The 24054-nt window shown below is 35.5% G+C and overlaps 1 protein-coding gene across 2 annotated transcripts in view; it reads right to left on the bottom strand.

Annotated features, from left to right (window-relative positions):
• Positions 1 to 24054, bottom strand: part of RELN (reelin) — a 520317-nt gene that overhangs the window by 251197 nt on the left and 245066 nt on the right. For both annotated transcript variants that reach the window (XM_025380191.1, XM_025380192.1), the window contains exons 7-8: positions 14406 to 14502; positions 9385 to 9436 (exon numbers count right to left, since the gene is read on the bottom strand). In XM_025380191.1, coding sequence (XP_025235976.1) covers positions 9385 to 9436; positions 14406 to 14502 — 149 coding nt within the window. The remainder of the gene's footprint in view (positions 1 to 9384; positions 9437 to 14405; positions 14503 to 24054) is intronic.

Raw genomic sequence — 24054 nt, forward strand, 5'->3', positions numbered from 1 at the left:
GCCCGGCTAGTTTTTTGTATTTTTTTAGTAGAGACGGGGTTTCACCGTGTCAGCCAGGATGGTCTCGATCTCCTGACCTCGTGATCCGCCCGTCTCGGCCTCCCAAAGTGCTGGGATTACAGGCTTGAGCCACCGCGCCCGGCCCCTTATCTGAGCATTTTGTTTGATAATATGACTATCTATATAAATTTGTTCCAATAATTTTTAAATTTGATAAAAATATGTGTTTATTTTCTAGCAGCTAGTTTTTTGCTTGATAATATTCAAAGCAAATTGTTTTTATTACTCTTATTACCTTACCGTACATCATATATCCACAGGGTACTTTGGAAAACAGAGTTCAAAGCAGGAGGGAAAATCTACTGGAAAGATGAGAATTTGGTTCTAAGTGTGCTATTTTACCAATTCTCTGATCACAGGTAAAATAAATGCATGAGAAATGGCTACACAGGGAATGCGGTTGAGTCAATGATCTGCCTGGTTGGTATGCACTCAGCTGCTGTCCCCCATGTCTGACAGTGTGTGCACATCCCACCATGCAGAGCAGCTTCTGGCTCTCATGAAATACAGGCTCCATTTGCCTTGCCTATGCCTGCACGTAGAGGCAACTCATGCTTTGTTGAAGTCCAGGGGCCTTAGCCAAAAGGGCAGCAGTTTGATTCATGGGTAAGAAGCAGGGCAGGAAAAAATGGTTACTGTATCGGATAATGCTTTGTGGCAGCCCAGGCGGGAAGTGTCCTGGGGCTTCTCATTCCCAAATGACAGGGATGACAATTGTGACTGAAAGAAGCCCACAGATATTACTTTAATTAAGAATAGTTCCATTCTGCATGAACAGAAATCCTCTCATTACTCTTGGATCTGTCAAGAACTGTTCTTGACAGAGCAAACAAATTTAATTTTGGTAAATTATGATCATCAAAATTAAGATAATTATTTTATGAATAGAAATTATAAATTTAAAGAAATGAATGTCCAAAGTTTTTGGTCAGCCCAAATTATCAATTAATTTGGGCTAGGGAATTTGGATAGGGAAGTCTAGAGTTTATGTCTATACCTCTGTTTTGCCCACCAAAAATACCCACAGGGGAATTCAGCATTTATTAACTGAGAAAACATATTTCAAGGACAATGTTGTATGAGGGAACATTATATGCAAGCAAAATTTTCATTCTAAGCATCTAAAAACTGATAATAAGGATTAAGAGAGGTCAAATAAAGTAGAAGAATAAAATCAATAAAAATCTTCAAAAATATTCTATACTTGAACTAAAAACATGCTTCCTTTATACTTGAAAGTCTTTTTTTCATAAAATATAGAAAAAGAATCAGGTTTGAAAAGCAACTGTCTTCCACTTTCTGTTTTATATTTATGTTTAAAATGAGGCTACTAGTAATAATCTCTGTTTTGACTATCAGACTTACAAATCTTTCTTTCTGGCTAAATGTGACAGTGCGTGATTTATTGTACTTAATATTTTGTCCCTCAGTCACTTTCCTGGCTGAATTTCCCAAACCTCATTAGGGGACTTCTTCCAGTTCATGGCAGATGGACAATGACCACAGGATATAAAATGAACAGCTGTCCTCCTCCCTGCTTGTGCTTTTCTCCCTTCCAGTCCTATCCCTCTTCCCTCACTTCCAAAATATTTATATTTCTTCATTATCACTGGTACTCCTACCATAATGGAGAGAAGGATCCATTCTCTCCCAGTTTATGGAATGCCAAGCCACGTTCCAACCACTTCCAAGTGCCCAACCCCTGCAAGTTTTCTCCCAGGCCCACAGTAGAGAACTCTTGCCATGTTGCATGAAACACAAGGAAGAGAAATGTGTCTGGCTTTGCCAGGTTCCCTGCCAGGCCGTCCTCCTTTCCCCAGGGCCCATGTAAACTACGCCCGGATGCTCATGCCTGGCCCATTTTCTAGGAGGACGAATCCCCACCCTGGGCAGCAAGTGGTAAGTATCTCCTCTCCTCCACTCATGGCAATCTGGAGACAGCATTAGTATCATTGTTGTTGTCTGGCTCTGACCTTGGTCCCCACTTCTTAGCAGGGCTCCTGCGTCTTGTTCTTCCTACAGGGTGCCATTTCCCTAACCTACACTGTGACGCCTGACCCTCTGGTGGTACCATACCTGCTCTTGTCAATCTCTTTCCCAAATAATGAAGTCCTCCCTCCAGCCCTCCCTCTTTCCTGGACTTTCCAACAAATCATACTGTCATTCTCCTCTGTAGTCTGCATCTGTTAATCAGCAATGTTTACTGCCATACTTGTTTTCTTCTCCCACGTGGACTCTCCCCCCACCCCCTCCCCTCTATTTGATAATAAACTTCTCAAAGATTGGGGCAGCGTCTTAGGCTTTGCTTTCTCTACAGTGAACATAAGCACATTATGATACATATAATAAACATTCTAAAGATCCTAAAGATCTTCTCTTTGACAGATGAGTCCCTGGTTAATTGACAAGAAACTGGAAACTGCAGGCTCAGACTAAATTCTAACAATGCCCATGGATTTCATTTAGCATACTCCCTTGCTTCAGAAGTCAAGAATGAGGATAGTATTCAGCACCAAGGTGGAACAGTACAAAATCCCTAAAGTAACCTAGGAATTCAATTTAGTTACATTTTTTTTTTTAGTTCTAGGTGTGAGCCAAATTCTGTCCTACATACAGAAAGGGACGCTTGTATGTTCCTTAGCCCTCAAGGAATATTTAAGTTAGAAAAGGTGAAAGTGAATGTGCAGAAATGGTCAGTGTATCTATCAAAGCAGAGTGAAGTACCTGTCATAAAATAAATTCAGAGGAGGTGGGGTTTCAAAGATATCAGGCTGGGGCAACGGGATGAGTTTTCATGGAGGAGTGGTGTTTGAGAGACCATTTGGTCTACATCAATAATGAATTTCTTCTCATCCTGTAGTTCACTGCTGTATTTCTTCTACTAGAACAGTCCCCTCAAAATGTTAACAGCACAGATTTATGAATGAATCACTGACATTTATTTTTCTAAGCCTCATCAGATGAGTGACAAATTGAATATCTCAAAAGAGAAAGGGGATAATACTTACGTCAAATTGTGTATTTTAATTCATATAAAAATATTTAATTATCAGTTCTAATAATTAAATAACACTTATAATTAATCTCAACAATCTTTGCCAGAACTTTGGGCTTAGCGGTATTTTGCAGGATTTCAGAATATTCTCTTTTATTACTTAAGCTAGGGCTTAAGAGTTTGGGGTGAGGTGGATTTGAAATATATATATTTATAAATACTATATATAAATATGTTATATATTTAAATATATTTCATTTAAACTCATTTTAAAAAATAAGCATTTCCTAAAAAGGTCACCTCTGGGATGACAAAGCAGGACACCCTGCATCATAATCAGTTTCACTCCTTTACTTACCAAATTTTAGTTAACATAGAGGTATTCCATATATAAATATTTCATTTTTTGTTTTAATATAGATATTTGAAGATCTGGAAATCAAATCTTAAATCTTAGTTGAATATATTTTATATTCAATAATCTTACCCTTAAATAAAACATGTATTTAACCTTATAAAACATATGTATGATTTTTGCCATTAAAATTTTCTAACGTTTTATTTATTTTTGTTTTGGGCTCAGGTCACCAAAGATTTTGTTAGTCTCATACTTAGAAGTGTCCATGTTTCAGAAGAGGTGTTCACTATTTCATCATAAGTTCCCCAAGGTCTTACTCACCAGGGAGAGTGATTCTTGAAAAAAAATGAGAATCTAATTTTACATATATTTCAGTAAGTTCGTGGAGGAAATGAGCAATAATTCATACCAAGATATGGAGGAATCGATTTCTCCTCCTCTTGAATTACCTGATCTAAAAGAGTTGAGAGAGAATTTCTCTACTGAATCAAGTTCTGAGTAATTAAGATGTTTATGAATTAGGCTCAAGGGAAAAATCAACTGCTTTTCTAATGCTAAGTGAAATATACCTTTTACAAGTGACATTTTATCCTTTACATCTATTAAAGAAAAAATAATACCAGATCTCTTTTCTTTCACAAAGCAATATTCCAATTCAGCTAAGAGTATTTTCAGCTTTTATAATTTCCAGTTTTTATTTTTCAAAATACGCTCGTGTAAACAGAGTGGCTCTCATTCATCTCTGAGACTCCGTAGCACGTACAGTACAGAAGGAGAATAATTCAGGCCTAAGAACATTTGTACATCTTAATATGTAAATACAAAGCATTTATGATTTAATGACTTCCTTCTGCCTTGAAATGATAAAAACAAAAACAAAGCAGCAAAATAAATAAATAAATAAATAAAAAATTAAACACACATACGAAAATAAAACCCGAATGTTTAGGACATCCATGAGTAAAACTCAAGAGAAAAGGTACTAATCCTATAAATCATGAACAAATAACAGATTCTAGTTAGCTCAGTAATTACGTACTGATAAACACAAGCATATATATTTCTGTCTACTTGTTTCACTTAAAGCATAGTTGACTGGTGATTCTCAGTTTCTTTCTGGGTAATCTTTTCCATTGACTGTGGTCCTCAGATCATCTCCCCCAAACCCGCTTTTGGCATGAAATGTCTGCATCACATCAATTTAACACTTGGTAACATACTATTATAGATGTCTTTGTAATGGTTACTTGTCACTCAGGCAGGAAATATTTATGAGCATCTATTTATTATAAGTCCCTGGGCTAGTGACTGAGGATACTGTGATGGACAGGATAGATTTGTCTGGCAAGCCAAACTATTTATTCTTCATGGTGTGTTTTTAAATGCTTTACCTTTATTCCTTGTTTGGCTAATGAATCCTATTAATCTGATATAAGAGGTAAGCTAAACTGAACAAGCATATTACTTGGTAAATTCTTTTAGAGTGACTCAATGTAGATCTCTATCAAGGAAGTGACAAAGTCACCCCTAACACAACTACCCAAATAATTTTTCTGAAGAATTAATTTTATTCTATTTCTCTATTGCTCAAGACAGAAAGAGGTTCTTTTGCAGACCTCTATTAAATAGCTAAAGAACAACCTTATTTTACTTTTAAAAGGTTAATTAAGTGAGCTTAAAACCTCCATTTAACATTTATCTCTCTATTAAATAAGTTGAAGCCCTGAGCTGATACAGATTAGTCTTCAGACAGATGCAACTTTATCTGACATTGCTCATAGCTACCAGGCCCAGTTCCTCTGCTCCAGGAGGGCACGCATGTTCCCCTCCAACGCCTTGCCTGTGTTCACTCTGCCTCATTACCTGAAAAACCTTTCTCTGTCCTTTCAAGTGACTCAGGTTGTTGACAGGGATTCTCCTTCCTAAGAAGCCTTCCTAAAGGACCTCATTAGGCACTGCCACCCTGGGGACCTATATACAAACCCACCCTGTTTACAACAATGCCACTTTCTAGAGATTTCATGCTCTGTACGTGCTCAGTGCCTTGTTAAATGTGTTCTGTTTTCTCACTTATTTTGTTTTCCCAGAGTTAAAGCCAGCTCAAGCAAATACTGAGCACACAACAAATACTCAGTGAAATTTTGTTAAGTGAATGATGGACACGAAGTACTACCGGCATTTCCTTTGGACCCTCAACCCTGCCTGAGAAAGCAGAGTTTGGAGGCATCTGTAGGATAACATTTTCCAAGGGTGTTATCTCAAATTTTTCTTCCTATCCCAGAAGAAATCTAAAGGAAGCGGATAAATGCCCCTAAGGCGACAACTATAAATTCCACAAGTTGAATCTAACGAATCAAGTGAGAATGGTAGCAAATCTACGCCTCAGCACAGAAATGGATACAAGACCTTTCATTGGAATGGAAAAATGAAGAGTTCTTCTAAGAATATTTTAGGACACTTTCCAAGATGATTTAGCTATGGATAACATGATAAATTTCATCTTGCAGAAATGCATTTTCAGGATTCTTTAACTTTTAAAATCATTTGGTTAAGACAGCCTTACATTTATATATATATATGTATGAATGTGTATATGTGTATATATACACGTACATAATCTATATATACACACAAAATATACTCTATATAAACATCAGATATACACATGTATGTATACATATATAATGTAATATATGTATATATTGTATATACTGTGTGTGTGTATGTGTGTATTTGAAAGAACTGAGAGAGCATTGCTGCTAAACATTGGCATGATGGAATTTATTTGAGACACCCCTTAATAATTCAAGCAGTTTTTGTATGAGGAACTTGGGAGTCTTTTGGATAACATTTGTTATGCAACTGAAAATGTTTACAAGAGCAATATGAAAGTATCAACACAATAATTTCTCCAATTGTGGATATATGCTCAATTATGAACATAATTGACCACTTAGGTCATAAATAATAATGGAATTCCCTAGAAAACTGCTTGAATCATTGTGTTACTCAGTGAACATTTAACATTTAATATCCTAAAGTACTTCCTAAGGAGTGAACTAAAACTAACTCAACATATGTAACCATATTATTAGTATAGATTTGGAGAATTCCATAGTACACAAGGAAATGTAAATGTTGAATTGTTAACATATAGGTTTTTTATAACATAATCTTAATATAATTTTTCAACTGAGTATAAATAAAATGGCTATTATGGTTGCTATTGGATTGGTTGGATTCATTTTAATTTCTATTTTGGTGTCTGATTACTATGGATACACACAATTACGGCATTTCTAGAATTTGTGAGTGTTCCTCAATCTGGCCCTCATATCACTCAAGTAAACAGAATGATGTCACACCCTCATACCTCATAAACATCCATATAAATAAATGATAATGAGATACACAAAAACATTTCTGGAAAGTTGTGCCCGTTATACTGTATTCACCACATACCACCACACACCATACAGCAGATGGTTTGCTACATTGTTTCTTTGCCATCCTAACTCTTCTTGGTTTCCCACAATTTTTTACTCTCAAAATGTAGTAAGTAAATTCACCAATGAAGTTTATAAACAATAAATTACAATTTCTTTTACTAAATATGTTCCATTTCATTCCTAGGATATGTTAAAATTTCACTTTTGATTCTAAAACAGCCACCTGAAAAGATTTATAAATGTATTTTTAGTTATAAACTTGAGATCTCTTTTTCTCATTTCCTTCCTCCCTCTTTCCTTCCTCCTTCCACCCTTCCTTCATTTTCTCCTTACTCTCTCTCTCTCTCTCTCTCTCATTCCCCAATTCTGTTACTCTTCCAGTCTTCCAGCGGGATTCAAATCCGTGCTTTAAATAACATAAGTTGGCCTGACGGGCTACAGTCTTCTGGCTTGTGGGGAGACCAAGGGTTCTTGCTAAGTCCCATGTTTGTGTCTAGTCCTGAGACCTTGGCCCTGGTGCTTGCTCTGGGTTTTGAGTCTTAGGTAATAAACCCGTCATTCTCTGATTACCTCCTCTTCTTGCTACTTTTTCATCAACTCTATTGTAATTGGTACAAATGAAAGGCAAGGAAATAGAGAATCTATGCCATATTACCAGTATACTATTCACCAAAATGTAATTTTTCCCCTTTAATAAAGGATAATTTAATCAGTATAGGAGCTCTCCTCCCTTGAATAAAGTATGAATAATATTAGAATTAGGAGACATGTATTTTAAAATTGATTTTCATGTTCTTTAATTGCTTAAAGACAATATCTGAAACTACTGTTCATTTCTTTAACAAAAAGAACAAGTACTCAGAATACTGATACATTATTAACCATTATTCAGCATATTTTTATATATTAACAGCATAATGAATCTAAACACATTTATTCTGATTAAGAGGCTCTAAGTTGCCTGTCATGCTACAGTTAAAAAAATGATTTTTGTAGCACCACAACTCTTTAAAAATAAAATATTCTTTTGATTATAAAAACATTATGTGTTTGCTACAGAAGAGTTAGGATACACTCGTTAATAAGTCAAAGAAAACTCTTTCATCAAAAAACTATTATTTTTGTTTTTCCTAACACTTAGCTTATGATCATACATGGACTTCTGAACTGCCTGTAAATTGTTGTAGGTAATACTGTCAACTGGAGAAGAAAACCCAAAATGCAACCAGGTGATTTCACATAGTACCTGCTACACAGGCTGGAACAAGGCACTCTGATGAAAAAGTGACAAATACATGACTTAAAGAAAACTGTTCTTCAGCACAATCAACCACGGTGGGCTCCTGGCTGTAGAACACTAACTTGCAATTTGGAATAGAAGGCTCCTGAGGGAAACAGTCCTTTCGCTAATGGCGGACCTTCTAAGATATGGAAGCGACTGGAGGATGCTGTTCTCAGCATGGCTGCTGGACATCTGCAATTCTCATGCCACAGGGAACGACCAGGAGGGGGTTTTGCTCTTATGGGACCTAGCCCCATTAAAACACAGCATCTTTCTTCCCCTAGAACATTTCCTTTGTAAATGTATACCAGTTATTTATAAATACATACCCTTGAAAAATAAAATGGAAGGTAATAGAATAGACAGCAAAACTGCAAACACTCGATCAAAAGGCACCCTATTTTACTGAATACTTTGGGTAGGAACTTTTAGCTCTAAAACAAAAGCACTTAAAAGAAACACTGCCCACTTTGGGAGGCCGAGACGGGTGGATCACGAGGTCAGGAGATCGAGACCATCCTGGCTAACACGGTGAAACCCCGTCTCTACTAAAAAATACAAAAAACTAGCCGGGCGAGATGGTGAGCGCCTGTAGTCCCAGCTACTCGGGAGGCTGAGGCAGGAGAATGGCGTAAACCCAGGAGGCGGAGCTTGCAGTGAGCTGAGATCCGGCCACTGCACTCCAGCCTGGGCCACAGAGCGAGACTCCGTCTCAAAAAAAAAAAAAAAAAGAAAAGAAAAAAAAAAAAAAGAAACACTGCCAGACACAGTCATTATTTTCATTATCTATGTTTGAATTTAACATAGATTATTCATGCCAAACATGAAGCCTTAATTGGTTTCTTTTGGTTACCAGTAATTATCTCTCTCACTACCAGTTAGCCAGAGCTCAGGAAATAGAACATATTTCAATCTTAATCTGAGCAAAACACAACCAGGAAGGTAATCCTGCTGTAATAGAATAAGCCAATGTATGCAAAATACATATGTAAATCATCTTAAGATTTATTGAATTATCTGCAGTATTTTTAATGCTACACCCTGCTGGAGAGAAGTGAGAACAGAATGTAACATTTAAAAATATTTATTTCACTTTAAAAGTGTTGTAGATTATTTACTGCAAAACTAAGACTTACTATTCTCTAAATCTGAAAGCATCTGGCATTATAATCCTGATTGCACACCATGTTTAAAGCAAATGTTTCCAAGTTAAATCATTATAACTGCTAAAAACACTTACCAATGGAAAATTGGAGGACAGAAGCTGTTGTTGTATTAAGGCCTGTGGTAATCTAGGGAAAAAGAATATATAAAAATAAGACAAGATAGGAGAAAGAAGAGAAAGATGCTGGGAGGGGTACAGGGAGGGGAAGAGTTAAAAAAGAGGAAAGAGGAAATCCATTAACAGAAGTTGCATTTATCCAGTTGTTAGTTCATTTTATCAGTGTGTCCAAACACAGATCTGTTTCTTGTTCCCCTGTGGGGAATAAATAAGTGAAATTCTGACTTGGGAATGGATAGCATATTTCTCAATGTCCTTTCATAAACTGTTTTTAGTGGAATCCAGCAGGTTATCTTGTGAAGGCATTTAACAAGGCTCCTCTCCACTCATTCCACCATCTCCCCTCCATCCTACCATATCAACAGATCTGTGACCCAAAGAGAATGTAGCAAAAGGCTACCAAACAAAAATTGGGAGATAAATTAAGAACAAATAAGCAGAATAAAATTATTTTGAAAAAGAAATAGAACTACAATAGCTAAAGGTCATAGGCTTTCTTTGTGGCGGGGTGTGATAAAATGGTCTAAAATTGATTGTAATAATGGTTCCATAACTTTGTAAATAAACCAGAAGCCTTGAACTGAACACTTTAAAAATGTAGAATCTGTGGATTATTTCTCAATAAAACTGTTACCCAAAAAATGAAGAAAAGAAATATAATTATGGACCTAGAAATAGTCTTCAGATAAGTTTCTGCTACTTTTCCTCAGTTTCATGAAGAAGCATGCTTAAGCAAAATTTCTCCCTTCTGAAAGAAGAATGGTGCTTCTTTAATTTTAACATTTTTTTTATCCTTTAACTTTTTTTTTTATCTGACCCTTTCATGGGTCAGAGCAGTAACTTTGACACATACCAGCTCAAATGAGACGAGAATTCAGGTTCTCATTTTGCTGGGTTCTGAAACTCTGTACACTACAATATTGGACATTTCAATGACTCCGCCCTATGCAATAGAAAGCAGATAACTCTTCACTGTGGCAGAGGCAGTAGGTTGTCTTACTTTTGCTTCTTTTTTTTTTTGTTGTTTTGTTTTTTTTGAGAGAGAGTCTCTGTTGTACTTGGCTTCTTATATGTCTTAATAACATCTTTAGACATATCCCTGCACTTTGTTACCCCTTATAGGATAGAGTCCACAATCGCAGAAGGGTCAAGTGCTATACAATTCATGAACAGCCATAGGAAATGAGTGAGCAAGCCTCTTGCTCTGTTGGAATTCCGTTGAGATGTGAACATTAAAAGATCGGATGCATGTGAATATCAAAATATCTATACCATGACTTTGAGAGGTGACTGAATGTGTGCTTTAAATACATGATTATAAAGCTACTGCTAGTGCATTAAATGTACTGAAGAGTCTTACTTATCCTGATGGTGTAATAAATGATGCTTGTGTCACCTACTTGATCAAGTTCCACAGCCGTGACCTCTGCTAGCAAACAGCAAGTTGTGTGAAATATCGCCAAATTTCAAATTATGTGTGCTAACTGAGGGTGAACCTAGACTTTTGATTAGTCACTGATTCTAATTTTTTTCACCACAGAAGCTTAGGACTGGTTGATTAATTTCTTTACCTTTACCCATTTATTTTATTAGTAAAATATCAGCTACAAGAAAGAACAGGAGAGATGAGGGAAAGAAAAAAGAAGCACTGCCTATGAAATCTATTCTGAAATCTATTCACCTATATTTATACTTGAGTATTATAAATACAAATTATACCTGTATTTATAATTGGGTATTACAAATTATTAATCTTGAGTTCAAATGTGAGTTATTAAGCCTTTATATTTGACATTCTGAAACAAAAGGTGCCGTTAAAGAGCTTTTGGTAAATAATATGGTTAACTATGACTGTCTGAGACATAACTTTTTTCTTACCAAGTCTCTCTTAAATTATTAAATACACTCAAAACTACAGGAAATTAGTATGATAACTAAATGAATCAGAAGAAATCACTGTAGGCCAAAGCTGTTCGTTCTGCACTTTTTCTCTAAAATTTTTTATTGGGTTTGATATTGTTTTAGTCCAAACACACCCTTGTAATTAAAATGCATTTCCAAATATGTGAGAATAATTCAGTAAATAGGCCTGGCCTGGAGGCTCATGTCTGTAATCGCAGCGCTTTAGGAAGCCAAGGCAGTAGGATTGCTTGAGCCCAGGAGTTCAAGACAGCCTAGGCAACATAGGGAGACCTCATCTCTGCAAACAATTTAAAAAAATTAGCTGGGTGTGGTGGTGCATGCCTGTAGTCCCAGCTCCTTGGGAGGCTGAGGCAGGAGGTGGGAGGCTGAGGCGGGAGGCTGAGGCAGGAGTCTGAGGTGGGAGGATGAGGCCATAGGATCAGCTGAGCTCGGTAGGTTAGGGGTGCAGTGAGCCATGATGGCGCACCTGGACACCAGCCTGGGTGCCAGAGTGAAGCCCTGCCTTAATAAAACATAATAGTAATAATTTAGTAAATAATTTCTTTTTTTAAAATGGAGGGCTTCATAACTCATTTCATTTTAAATTCTGAGAGCATATTTTTCCTTTAAAGAAGTGAGTAAATGAATTCCTTCATACCTTTATTTTATGCTAACAAAATGAATAAAGTTCAGTGTCACCACCTGAAATACAGAGACTTCACTGGGTTAAATAAAACCCAGTGAGGGGTGCATGGCACAGCAGTAAAAGGAACAAAAACTTGTGCTATGTCCAGGTAACAGTTGCTGCCACCTCTCACTGACTAACTTCTCCTGAAATGAAATGGCTTTTTAACTACATTCACAAAAATGGAGATCCTCTTTTTAGCATTTTAAAAGATAAAGCCTTAGCCTACTAAGGTTCTTTGCTTGTGGTTCTTTTTCTTACAACTTCAGTAAGAATGGGTTTTATGAACAATAAGAAGGAATATTGTTTAAAAAGTGATGTTTCGGGGCTGGTAACTTTCATTAGTTCTCATGCACAACAATTTTGACTGGATTCAGTCATAAACTACCATGCAAATGTTTGGATTTTAGTAAATATTGAATATAATGTTAACTGAAAATTGAATTCCTCACTTTTCATTTGATTGATCTGTCTTCTATAAACACAACTTGAGTACAATATATATTTTTGCTTTGGGGATACCAATACAGTATAAAAATTATGAAAAATTAGAAGTTAGTATAAAATGTGGACATCATCTCCATCATTCTCAATCTGTTTTATTTTATTCCCCTTGAATCTCACCATACAAATTCATCTTAGGAAAATGCTTACAATGGAAATATAAAAACTACATGCTTTCTTATTTCCCAGATGAAGATAATTATTTTGAATATTTTCCTTTTTAGTTGAAAGGCTAATCCCACATTAATTATAAAACACAATTCAAAATTAGCCCACTGAATATGTCAACTCTAATGCTAAATAAACAGAGACATAGTGAAACAATCAGGAGTAAACATACAAAGGATTAAATAATACTTCAGTTTTATGCTATGAAAATATGAATTTTGGCATTATATTCTTAGATATTTTTATTTCCTATTCACCAGTGGCAACAAAAATAACTTGCCAAGAATTTCCAGGAATATTACTAAATGAGACACCTTCTAAAACAGGCATTTAGTCTAAGCTCAATTAACTACAGTAAAAAAATTAAATTTGGTAAGGTTTATAGATAATTAATTCTGTCATGGTATATTATCTAAAATGTACTAGCAAATCTATTTTTTCAAGAAAAACTTCACCATTAGACTCATACTGCTCTGCAGGAATATTATAGCACTTGTGAGGCTTGAATTATGAGCACCTATTATTTTAATTTGCATCCAATTAATTCTGTTTGTGTTGTAATTTCAACTAAAAACTCCTCAATTCATCAATGCTCTGAAGCTTGTATCTTTAATAAATTAAATGTATCTGTTGGCATGAAAGGGGTATTTAAGCAGCATAAAATAGAACCATCTTACAACAATTAATTGGCTTTCACATTTTGATAACTAAATCTTCTTTCAATTGCCCATCTTGGCACCCCCCCCGCAACAATTTACATTGGAAGTCAGTCTTTCTTTGAAAGTTAATGATTTTTAAACACAATTGTGACAGAAGGGTGAAAAATACAACCTATTACTAGAAGCCCTCTGAAAAGGAAGATATGGGAAATAAAAGAACAAGCATTAAAGCCAAGCCGCAAAGCAGAAAAGTAAAGCATAAGAGATAGTACAAGAAGAGTATTAGGCACAAAGGAATTGAGACAGGATATAACCTAACAATTGCTTTTATATTGTTTTTCAAGAAGGTAAAATGAAAGTAGTCTTCATGCCAGAAAGAATTACCAAGTTCTTTTGTTGTTCAACAACAACAAAAAAGGCTCATTAGCTGCATGCTGATGGCTAGTAGTTTCACTTCTTTCCTTTTTGAATGCTCATGTTTCATTTTACATACGATTTGGCAAGCAAAAGCTACTAATCAATCTAAAGTAAAGGAAAATAATCTGCTTCTAAGTAATTTGACATGAATCAAAAATTTTTTAAAACTGGTTTATTCAGTGTGCTCTCTCACTTAAAGAAAAATCCATCAGGTTCTTCTGTGACTATGAACCAAAGTTTTAAAATAACATGATAAAACTGAACATCTAACAGTTTTGACTTGTAAGGAGAAAATAAGGACAATTTTAAGAGCATGGCTTTATAGGAGAACTTAGAAGGTCATAAACTGTTTATTATTTATATTATAGCAAATACTCATATTTTTAAAAAGCCATCTAATCATAGTGATGCTCCATATTTAATGAGATCCATTAATGCTGACAATTTTATTATTGAATTACTTATTTTTACATCTGAAAATAGGCCATAGAATCGCCCCTCCCAATTTTAAGATATTTGTAAAAGGACTCATAAATCATATTCGAATTTTCATCTGAACTTTAAGAGCATAAGAAAAACTTTTGTTGGCAAAAAGCTCAGTAAATACTATAATGGAATAATGTACATAAATAGCACATACTTACCAGTTCTCGTGGACCATATGGTTCACAGAAGGTGACAGCATTGCCATGCATAATCGCACCACACTGTTCTCCAGTCTCACAGTTGTTACATTCAACCCTGCAGGAACACAGAACACATTTCCAGTCTGAGAACTAAGTAGCACATGTGGTTTACTGCTCAGGTAAGAAGAGATGTAACAGTTATTGCTAGTCAGCTCAAACCACCATTTCGAGGAAAGTAGGGGTATTTTGTATTATAATAAGTTTAAGAAGACCTGAAACCAGAAAGACTTGAACATAAATCTCAATTCTTTCAGTTACTTACAGTGGTGGGCAAGTTACTTAACCTTCCAAAGTTTCAGTTCCCTCACCTGTAAACGAGGATAAAAATACTGATCTAAATCCCCCATAGTTATTGTGAGGATGAAATGAGAGATCATATATAAAACTCAGAGTATAGAACCAATGTCATAGCAGGCACTTAATGAAAGATGATATTATAATCAATAATTATATAATATATACATGCTCAATACAAGGACTTTGCAAGTATTAAAAATAAGCAGAGTAATATCCACTTACATAAAAACTTGTATCTCTGAAATTAAAAGGTGTTTTATGCATTTTAAACATTTTTCTTTGGAGTTATGGTTAATGTAAATGTTTAAAATGACTGTCCTCAGACAAATCTGCATGTATACATCCCACCATGCTAAAAACAATGAAATCAGATTGTATTTAATCCACGTATTAGTATGATATACACACAAATTCTAATTCAAGCAAATTTTGGATACTGAGCTATTATGCTAACTTTGCAAATAACGTAATTAGCTCCTATCTTTATTACTATAAAATGAAGTGGTTATTAAAATCTTAGGACAGGATCTTAAAAATGAATTTATTCATATCTCTATCTAGTAGAGATTGAATACACAAGGTATGTGTATTCTGGATTTGACCTTGTATATTTACAGTAACATTTACAATTTTCTGCATTGTGACATTTCAACCTATAATCATTACATTCCTAACATGTAGAAAGAAAGAGCTATGTTTCCCCTGTCTGAACCTCAAACCACATGAGAGCTGTATTTCATGCAGAAAGAACATTTTCAAAGACTTTCACATTCCAGGTGCCAAACATTGCAGAAAGGGCACTATGCCCTTTGTTTAGGAGATTATTGTATTATGCCCTTTCAGCCGTTTGTTAATTTTAGAGAAAAGGAGTAGAACACCCATCCAAATAGGAAGAAGACAAAAGTGTGAAAGGAGCCCATAAAGCCAGGAGGGAGAAACACTGCATGTCAAAACTTGGCAAAGAAATCAGAGTTCTTCCTCTATGTTTACCACATTGATTAAATGTTATTATTCTAATCTTTTGAGCCACATTCCCACACAAAAGATCAACAGTGCCAAGTGTTTTTAACATATTTTAGAAAAAACATAAACAAATTTGATACAGAATTTGAAATGTTAGTATCTCATAGCATCACAATTCTTAGGAGATTCAAATCTTCCCTTGGTTACTGTGAAGCAAGACATTAGAAGAGACACAACAGTAGTTTGTAAGGACAATAAACCTGTCTCTTGTTCATCATTTAGGGCATATTCCTTTTGAGAACATTGTATTCCTGAAATATTTGTTGAATGAATAAATGAATATAAGACAACTTCATAAATATAACCATTTTAAAGGTCTGAGGTCTAAATAACTTAGAACAGTGCCTGGCACATAGTAAGCATGATGTAAGTGTTAGCTATTATTATTGCTAAGAATTTCTCGTGGATTTCCACCATTTTCATCTACTCCAGAACCTTACATGAGGGTTTTTTTTTTCCATAGAGACTGTATTATGCGAATGACTTCTTACTACTTTTCTAATTCTTGTGATTGTGATAAAAGTACAGCAAAGTAGCACAAAATTTATAGTAGGCTTCTTACTTTAGTGAGAGATGAAGATTATTTGGCCTCCAAGTCATTGTGAAATGGCTTAAGAGAAACATCAAGTTTGATGGAGGAAAAGGTAAAAGAATGTTCAAACCTCACAATAGCTATCTGCAATTTGCCTCCAGTGACTCTAAACTAAAAGCATCATTGTTGATGTGAAATTTGAGGCCTGCTGCTTAAATTTCTATAGCAATTATTTTGTCTATAAATATTGCTCAGCAGTTTCCAAATCAACTATATATCAAGAAAATATCTATATATAATATATGTATTATAGGCCCCCTCCTTCCATAGTTTTGCTTAAACAGAATTCAGCTAGAAACTGGATAACTGTATAAAAGTAATGGCCTACAGCCTGGAATTAGAGAACCAGTACTTAGATGACAGATGTTTGATGTCTTTGGAGAATCACTTCTATGTAGTAGAATAGCAGGGGTTAAAAAAAAAAAAACAATAAACACAAGAGAAAAGAAAACAGATACAGCTATTCTTCCCATTGAACTCTACAATTCTCTAGACGCTTCTCTTCTTCATTGTGCTTTATATCTCCACAAATTTATAATAAATGGAAAAAGCCATTGGTAACCCTGCTGAAGAAACTAAAAGATTTATAATGATCAGATATTACCCACTGTGTGGCTGCTACCTCCAGAAACAATAGCTTCATCAATGACTGATGGGACAAATCTGTCAGATTTCTGCCAAGGTCTTCTAAATGTCCTTTACTTGAATTTCTCACAGTCTGACTGGGTTTGTCAACATAAATTATTTTAATTTACCCTGAATGTCCATCCCTCTAGGAGGTCAAATTCAACCCTCTCTTAGATGCCAATGGTGTTATTTATTCATTCATCATTTATTAATTCATTCTTGATTTTAACAAACTTAGGTTGAGGGCTCACAAGCACTGCACTAAGCTTTAGTGATACAAGGACCAAAGAAACACTTGTATTTTCTTCCAGGAGCTTACATTTCAAATGGAAAGGCAGAGAAGTAAACAAAGAGTTACAATAGAGGGTATCAATGCAATGATAGCTATTTATTGCATTCTGTGACGTATCAGATACTCAAATGCCTCTTACTCTCTAAGACAGTTATCAGTGTCTTATTTTACTGAGGAGGAGATTTAGCTACAGAGAAGTTAGGCATTTGCTCAAGGTCACACAGTCGTGAAGTTGCAATTTGAACCTAGAGTTTGTAATCTGGACCTACAACTTGCTAACTCCAACAGCTGTGACACTTGTCATTGCTCTTCACTCATAACAGGAGCACACACTGGTTGCAATGGTACCTAATGCAGAGACTGGGGAAGTAAGAGAAAGCCTCCAAAGGAGATGGTCCCAAAACTGGTCCTGAATGAGAAATAGGAGTTACTCAAGCAAGGAAGAAAGATGAGTGCGTGATAGGACACATGGAATGCAGAAATTATGACACACAGCTGGACTGTTAGTTCAGTGGGTCAGTATGACTGGAACCACGCTGATCCATGCAGAAAGGCAGCAAAGGATGTGGCCAGAAAGTGGCAACCAGCTCACAAAGGCTTCATGCGCTGTTTACCATGTGATAGGTGCTGATAGAAGCTCTACAAATAATACCTCAATTAATTGATACAAAATCCTCTCCTTCTATTTTTTATCTCCACTTAGACAATGCTAGAACTGAGATTTAGAAATATTAAATTACTGTCCAAGGTTACACAGCTAGTCAATTGCAGAACTAATTATTTTGTTTCAAAAGTCATGTGGCAAGTCCCTTTTAGAAAAATTACTATAGCAAATTATGGACTGGAGGTAGGCAAGACTGGGGGCTACCAATGTAACTCAAGTAAGATACAATGATGCCTTGAAATAAGGTGGGATGGAGCAAAGTGGACACCCTCTACTGCTCTATAAAAACCTAATGTAAGCCACATTTGTCATTTTCTACTTCTAATGGCTGCATTAAAAAGAAACGAATTAATTTTAACAAACTGTTTCATTTAACTCAATATATTCAAATTATATTTTCACATGTAAGTAATATAAAAATTATTAATTACACTGTTTACATTTTTAAATACTGTCTTCAAATTGTGGGGTATATTCTATACTTACAGCACATCTCAATTCAGACTAGCCACATTGCAAGTGCTCCACAGCCATCCGTGACTAGCATCTACCATGTTGGACAACACAATTCTAGAGAATTAGAGGGCTTGGAAACTGCCTGCTTTCTGGTTATACTCAAAATTGGAGATGATCAGCTGAACTTTCAGAGAAAGGCAATTGGGACTGATAGGACAGTTTAGGATCTAGTTGAAATCATGGGAGTGCTTATCTTTAGGGGCCTGGGGATAAGGGAGGATATACAAAGTAAAAAGAGAAAAGGTCCAAGAATGAATTCCTGGGGAACAACCAGATTGCCCGTGGTCTGGTTTCTGGAAAGCTCTAACCATCATCATAATCCTTCAGTGTGTATCAATCCAAGTGTATCTCCATTTACTTCTCCATGATTATTGGTAGTGGGGTTCCTTTCTATGCATATTCTTAACTAATCTGTGCTGCCCATTAAGGTGATCTTCCTAATATTTTTTTCTACCAATAAAGTTAAGTATTGTACAACTACACATATGAATGCCATTATGATAAAGGGAAAGATAAATCATAATTTCATGATGAACACAATGATCCTGATGGAGACCAGGCAAGACAGTACAGAGGGCAACTGGTGGTCATGGCTTCCAAGAAGAGAATAGTGACCCCTGCTAGAAAGATGAGGTGAATTTTAAAAACCTATGGATATAAATAAACATTCAAATTCCAAGAAAAATAATTCCTGGCTCACCCCAGAATTTGAAACAATACTTAAATGCATAACTGCTCTTTCAGTCCTACCCTCCTCACTTTCTCAGAATGCCTCTGTGTCTAACAATTTAACTTGGTTGAGTGGAGTGAGGTATTTAACCCCCAAAAATGTTCCTATGAAGACCACAAGTAATCTGAAATTCTACTCTTCCTTTATGGAAAAGTTCTATGAGTTCCTAAGAACTAGGATTTGATTTGCTGGATAATGAGTGGTTCAATTTTCTTTAGGCTCAGTGTAAAACAAAAATAAAGACAAAAACAAAAACTGCTGTTGTTTATTGCTGACATGTAAATCTGTAACCTCACAATTAAATGTTTTCTACTTTCTCATTCTCTCAGGAAAATGTTGGGCTTTGTAAAGTTAGGTAACATAGTCTTCAGAGATTTGTGGGAAGAAGGAAGTTTTCAACAATCCCAGTTAAACAGACTTCTGTTGTTCAATTTGAAAAGGAATGTGACCTCCCAGCCTAAGGATTATAAATGAATTGTTTCTCTGCATAATAGTAAAAGTAATACTGAATGTTTCTCTAATCTAAGAATGCTTTTCTCCTTTTATATTTCCCAATATGAAAAACAGAACATAAGAATCTGCCAGATACCTTGGCGTATCATATGGATTGTCCACCTCAAAAATATATTTTGCCATGAACAATATGATTAAAAGACATTTTAAGGGAAATACTAGCAATCTTCAAAAATCTTTGAAAGCTTGAAATTATTAAACCTTCCCTGAACCAATTTATCACATGCTTAGGTTCTACATGAAGCTTATCTATTACTTGAGTTTACAGATCATCAAGTGAGAGGGGACTTGAAATATCACCGCATCTCATCACTCCCTTATGATGATGAAACAGGACTAGAATTCAGGTTGCCTGATTTCTTGTCCAGTATTGTTCCCACTCTGCCTCATGCAGCTAGTGAAGGAAAAATTCCAATTCTATAAAAACAATGTGCATTTCAAGGAATGTTTGTCATTTTTACTGTGAACATTTATTTTGAACATTTACAATAACTTTTCTTAAAAACTGTTTTTTCATTTATAGGATAATTTTTTTGCTGATAAAAAAGTACAAAAAGTAGAGAGATGAATGGACTACTTCATAAAAAACATTAAGAGTGAATTCACTGGACTGAAGTACATGACAATCAAATTCAGTACCCCTTTGGCTATATATATTCTTAGATAATTCATCACAATCTATTTCATATGTACACTATCTCTTTTTTCACTAACAAAATTATAAAAGAATCAGTAAATATAAAGACTGGTACTTGCTGACCAAAAAAACTAGGATCAAACCATAAACATAAAAGAAAAACAAATGCTTTGAACCCGGGTTTTGTCTTCCACTGTAACAAGCTCCTTGGCAAATTGCAAGCTTGTTATTTTGGTATTAGTTATCTATTTTTTGCTATTTATTATTCAGGTGACTGTTTTTTCCCGAAGGATAAAGAATTACATGCGATGATACCTTTGAACAGTAGAGAGTATACTTCTGAAGATATAACTGGGCTTTTTAATCCTGATTTTGAAATTATTAGGCATGAAAATATGCTCAACCACCATTCATCGGGCACAGAGGAAGATGAGGTGAAATGTCCTTGTAGTCTGGGGTCCCCACAGAGCAGTGACTCAGATGGGCTCTCAGGATGCAGGAAAGCGGAGGAGGATGAATGAGAAAATTGAGCTCCTTTGCACAACCAGAGATTTATGAATGTTGGTGGTGACATCATCTGATAACAGTAAATAAATAACTGAAATATTGTTTTCTCAAGAGCAGTCTAATGGCATGACTCATTCTTTTTAGATCATAGTGAAATCACTCAGCCGGTAGTCAGGTACTCTGCTGAAGCAAGTTAATCACCTGGAAACTCACTGACAATCAGTTATCATCAAATTCTCATTTGAGATACATGTAATTTGTCCTCAAGACCAAGGACATCATATTATCTCTCCATAATGTATTGCCACTGAAGGGGTCAGTGTCTGATGATCAGCTCCACGAGAAGCAATCTGACATTCTATAAACCTGCATTGCTGAGCCACATTCACCAGCATTTCCGAATGGAGATATTCGGATAATTTTAACTTTTGTTCTGATTATGTAAAGGTTCTTTAAAAATGAAAAAGGAAAAGAAAAGTTTCTTGTAATTTCCTGACCCAAAGATAATGTGTCTGCAACCCCAGGTACAGATCACACTGCTTGTGCTAACAAGAATCTGAGGTGTGAACTCGCAAAGCAAGGCCAGATCAAGGACTGATGAATTCATCAAAGTAAACGAGATCTTGCCAGCCATTTGGTAGCTGGGCTCTCAGCTGACTTATTCCGAGACACCAGAACTCTTTGTACCTTCCATTCAAACCTCAACAATCAAATACTCAACTTCTGACCATATTTTACAATATAGATAATGTTTTATAATAAAGAGGACATGATCATTATACTTCTGAGCAATTTACATGATCATTTTCAAGAAATGAAAGATCAAGCTTATTATTTTTTAAATCCTATTCTCTTTGTAAATGTGGAATCTTTTTAGAGAAACAGCAAGGAAAGTTCATTATATAAGACTGAGAATAATATTACCTTCAACTATGTCATGTCTTTTTTTCTAAGGAGCTAACACATGCTGTAAATGTGAAAATGACAAACTCCATTTATAGCTCATTCTTTCTCATTACTTTTCACCGAGGAAGGTAAGATAACTTTTCTTATTTCACCAGGGAGTTAAAAAATTGATCTCTTCTTCGTTAACAGGTGCGAATGACAAACGTTATTTAGGTTAAAAATAACACCTCTAAAATCTTACTACTGCACACAATATTCTGGCCTCCTACTATGGTAAATTGCACTACATGCTGCTTGAAGAAATATTTTCTTACTTGTTTCAAATGTACTTGACATTTAATTCCTTTGAGTGAGCTCTTGTTTTTGTCACCTAAACCAGAAATTAAACAAGGAAGTAATAAACCTCTAGATTCACACCTTAGTTTATTAGTTGGACACCCCCTGGTTAACCTTTCTATTGTAGATGAAACTTTTCCCTGGAGCAATTACATCATGATAGAAAAAGAGGGAAATGAGGGGGAGGAAGCTAGCGAGGAAAGTTAGAGGAGAGTTTTGTAATAAGAGAAAAAGGTTATTAACAAAAGAGAAGAAAAAGTAAGAGAGTAGAAAGCGGTGAACAAATCAAGAGAGAGCAGGTTAGAGAAAAAGCAGAGATTCACACATGATCAAAATAGTGAACCATTAAACTCCAAATATTAAATTATAATTCCATAACCTGAAAATGCACGGATACACTAGAGGTTCTGGCAAGGGTATGTCATCAGAGAAAATATTTATTGTGTTTGACTTTTTTTCATCTATTCACCATTTCCTGTAGCCACTTGCTCTTGAGAAAATGAAAGGTTTAAGCTCCCTTTCACCAGCACTGTCTTTCCGGCTCACTGCCCATGGGCATGTTGGATACCGAGCACAGTGGAGATACTTTTATTATCCAATTTATTTCTCCCTTGTTTGTTCATCAGTCTTACTTCTTTCTGATTACCTAGAAACTCCACTTACATTGGAGTTCTCACACTTGGCTACTAAATGGAGGAGTCCTCTTTGTTTTTTACTATTTATGGCACAGGGGTTGTCCAAGATACTAATGAACTATAAAGTGGCTTTACTGCTTGCTTGACTTATTTTCGTTTACGGGCTAAGCTATTATTAAATAAAGCTCCAGTTAGAATAATTCACCCATCATCTTGAAATCTCAGTATTTTTATACTCGTTGTTCAGACAATTATTTTTCTCAAAGGAATGTTAGTAAGCCAAATCACCAGTCTTCTTCCTGATTTCATATTAATTGCTCCAAAAAATTGCTATTTTCAAGAGAATACCAGATGTGGCACAGTCTATGATTGCTATTTCCCTGGTCCTGTAATATTGTCATTTATATATGAAAATGGAAATGTTCTAGTCTTTTCTTGATTCTAGCAATCCAATGCAATGCCAACCATGGCGTTAGCTTCCTTTGTTGTAAATTGTGGGCCTTTCTGTATCATCATCCAACTGATGGAGGTCTTCTTGTACCACAGGATTTGAAACAACTGTATTCGTGACTTTCTTGATGTTTCACATCTCTGTTGGCATTACAACCCAGTATCTAAGATGCTATTTCTGAGGAGTAACTCCTGTTCTTCCCTGATCTCTGTTGAATAGGGCATCTCTGCTATTATTATTGTTCTATCATTGTGCTGGAGGGGAAACATCTGTTGTCATCTAGTTGCCATTTATCACTGTGTTTTTTAATAGTTCTACATTTCCCACTAGAACATCAGAGCCTGGTGATATTAGAGTCTGGATGCCTTCTGTGATCTTCAGAAAATAAGCATTAAAGGGATAACTTAAGTAAAACACAGATCCTCTCCGACTTTGTAATTGCTTAGAGGGTAAAACACTTCTTGAGAAAACTAGAATCCATTCATGTTTTAGTTCCTTTGCAGTCTCTCTTTCTCTGTCTCAAGTTATGAATCAGAAATATCTCCTATGTCTTATTTTTTTTTCATTGCCTTTCTTCTTACTATTGAAATTTTTACTGAGGAAAATTTACACACAGTGCTATACACAGATCTCAAGTTCTGAAAATGCATCCATCTATGTAATCCACATCCCCTCACGATATACAACATAATCATCACCCCAGAGAGGTGCCTCATGCCCTTTCCCAGTCAACTCTCTGACCCTGAAACAACTTCTGATCTTATTTCTATCATGTTAATTTTGCCTAATCTGGATTTCATAGAACTCTTGGGTCTGGCATCTCTCCTTCCTTCCTGTTTTTTTTTTTTTTTTTTTTTTTTTTTTTTTTTTTTTTTTTTTTT

This window comes from Theropithecus gelada, chromosome 3, assembly GCF_003255815.1.
Source record: "Theropithecus gelada isolate Dixy chromosome 3, Tgel_1.0, whole genome shotgun sequence".
NCBI classification, from domain to species: Eukaryota; Metazoa; Chordata; class Mammalia; order Primates; family Cercopithecidae; genus Theropithecus; species Theropithecus gelada.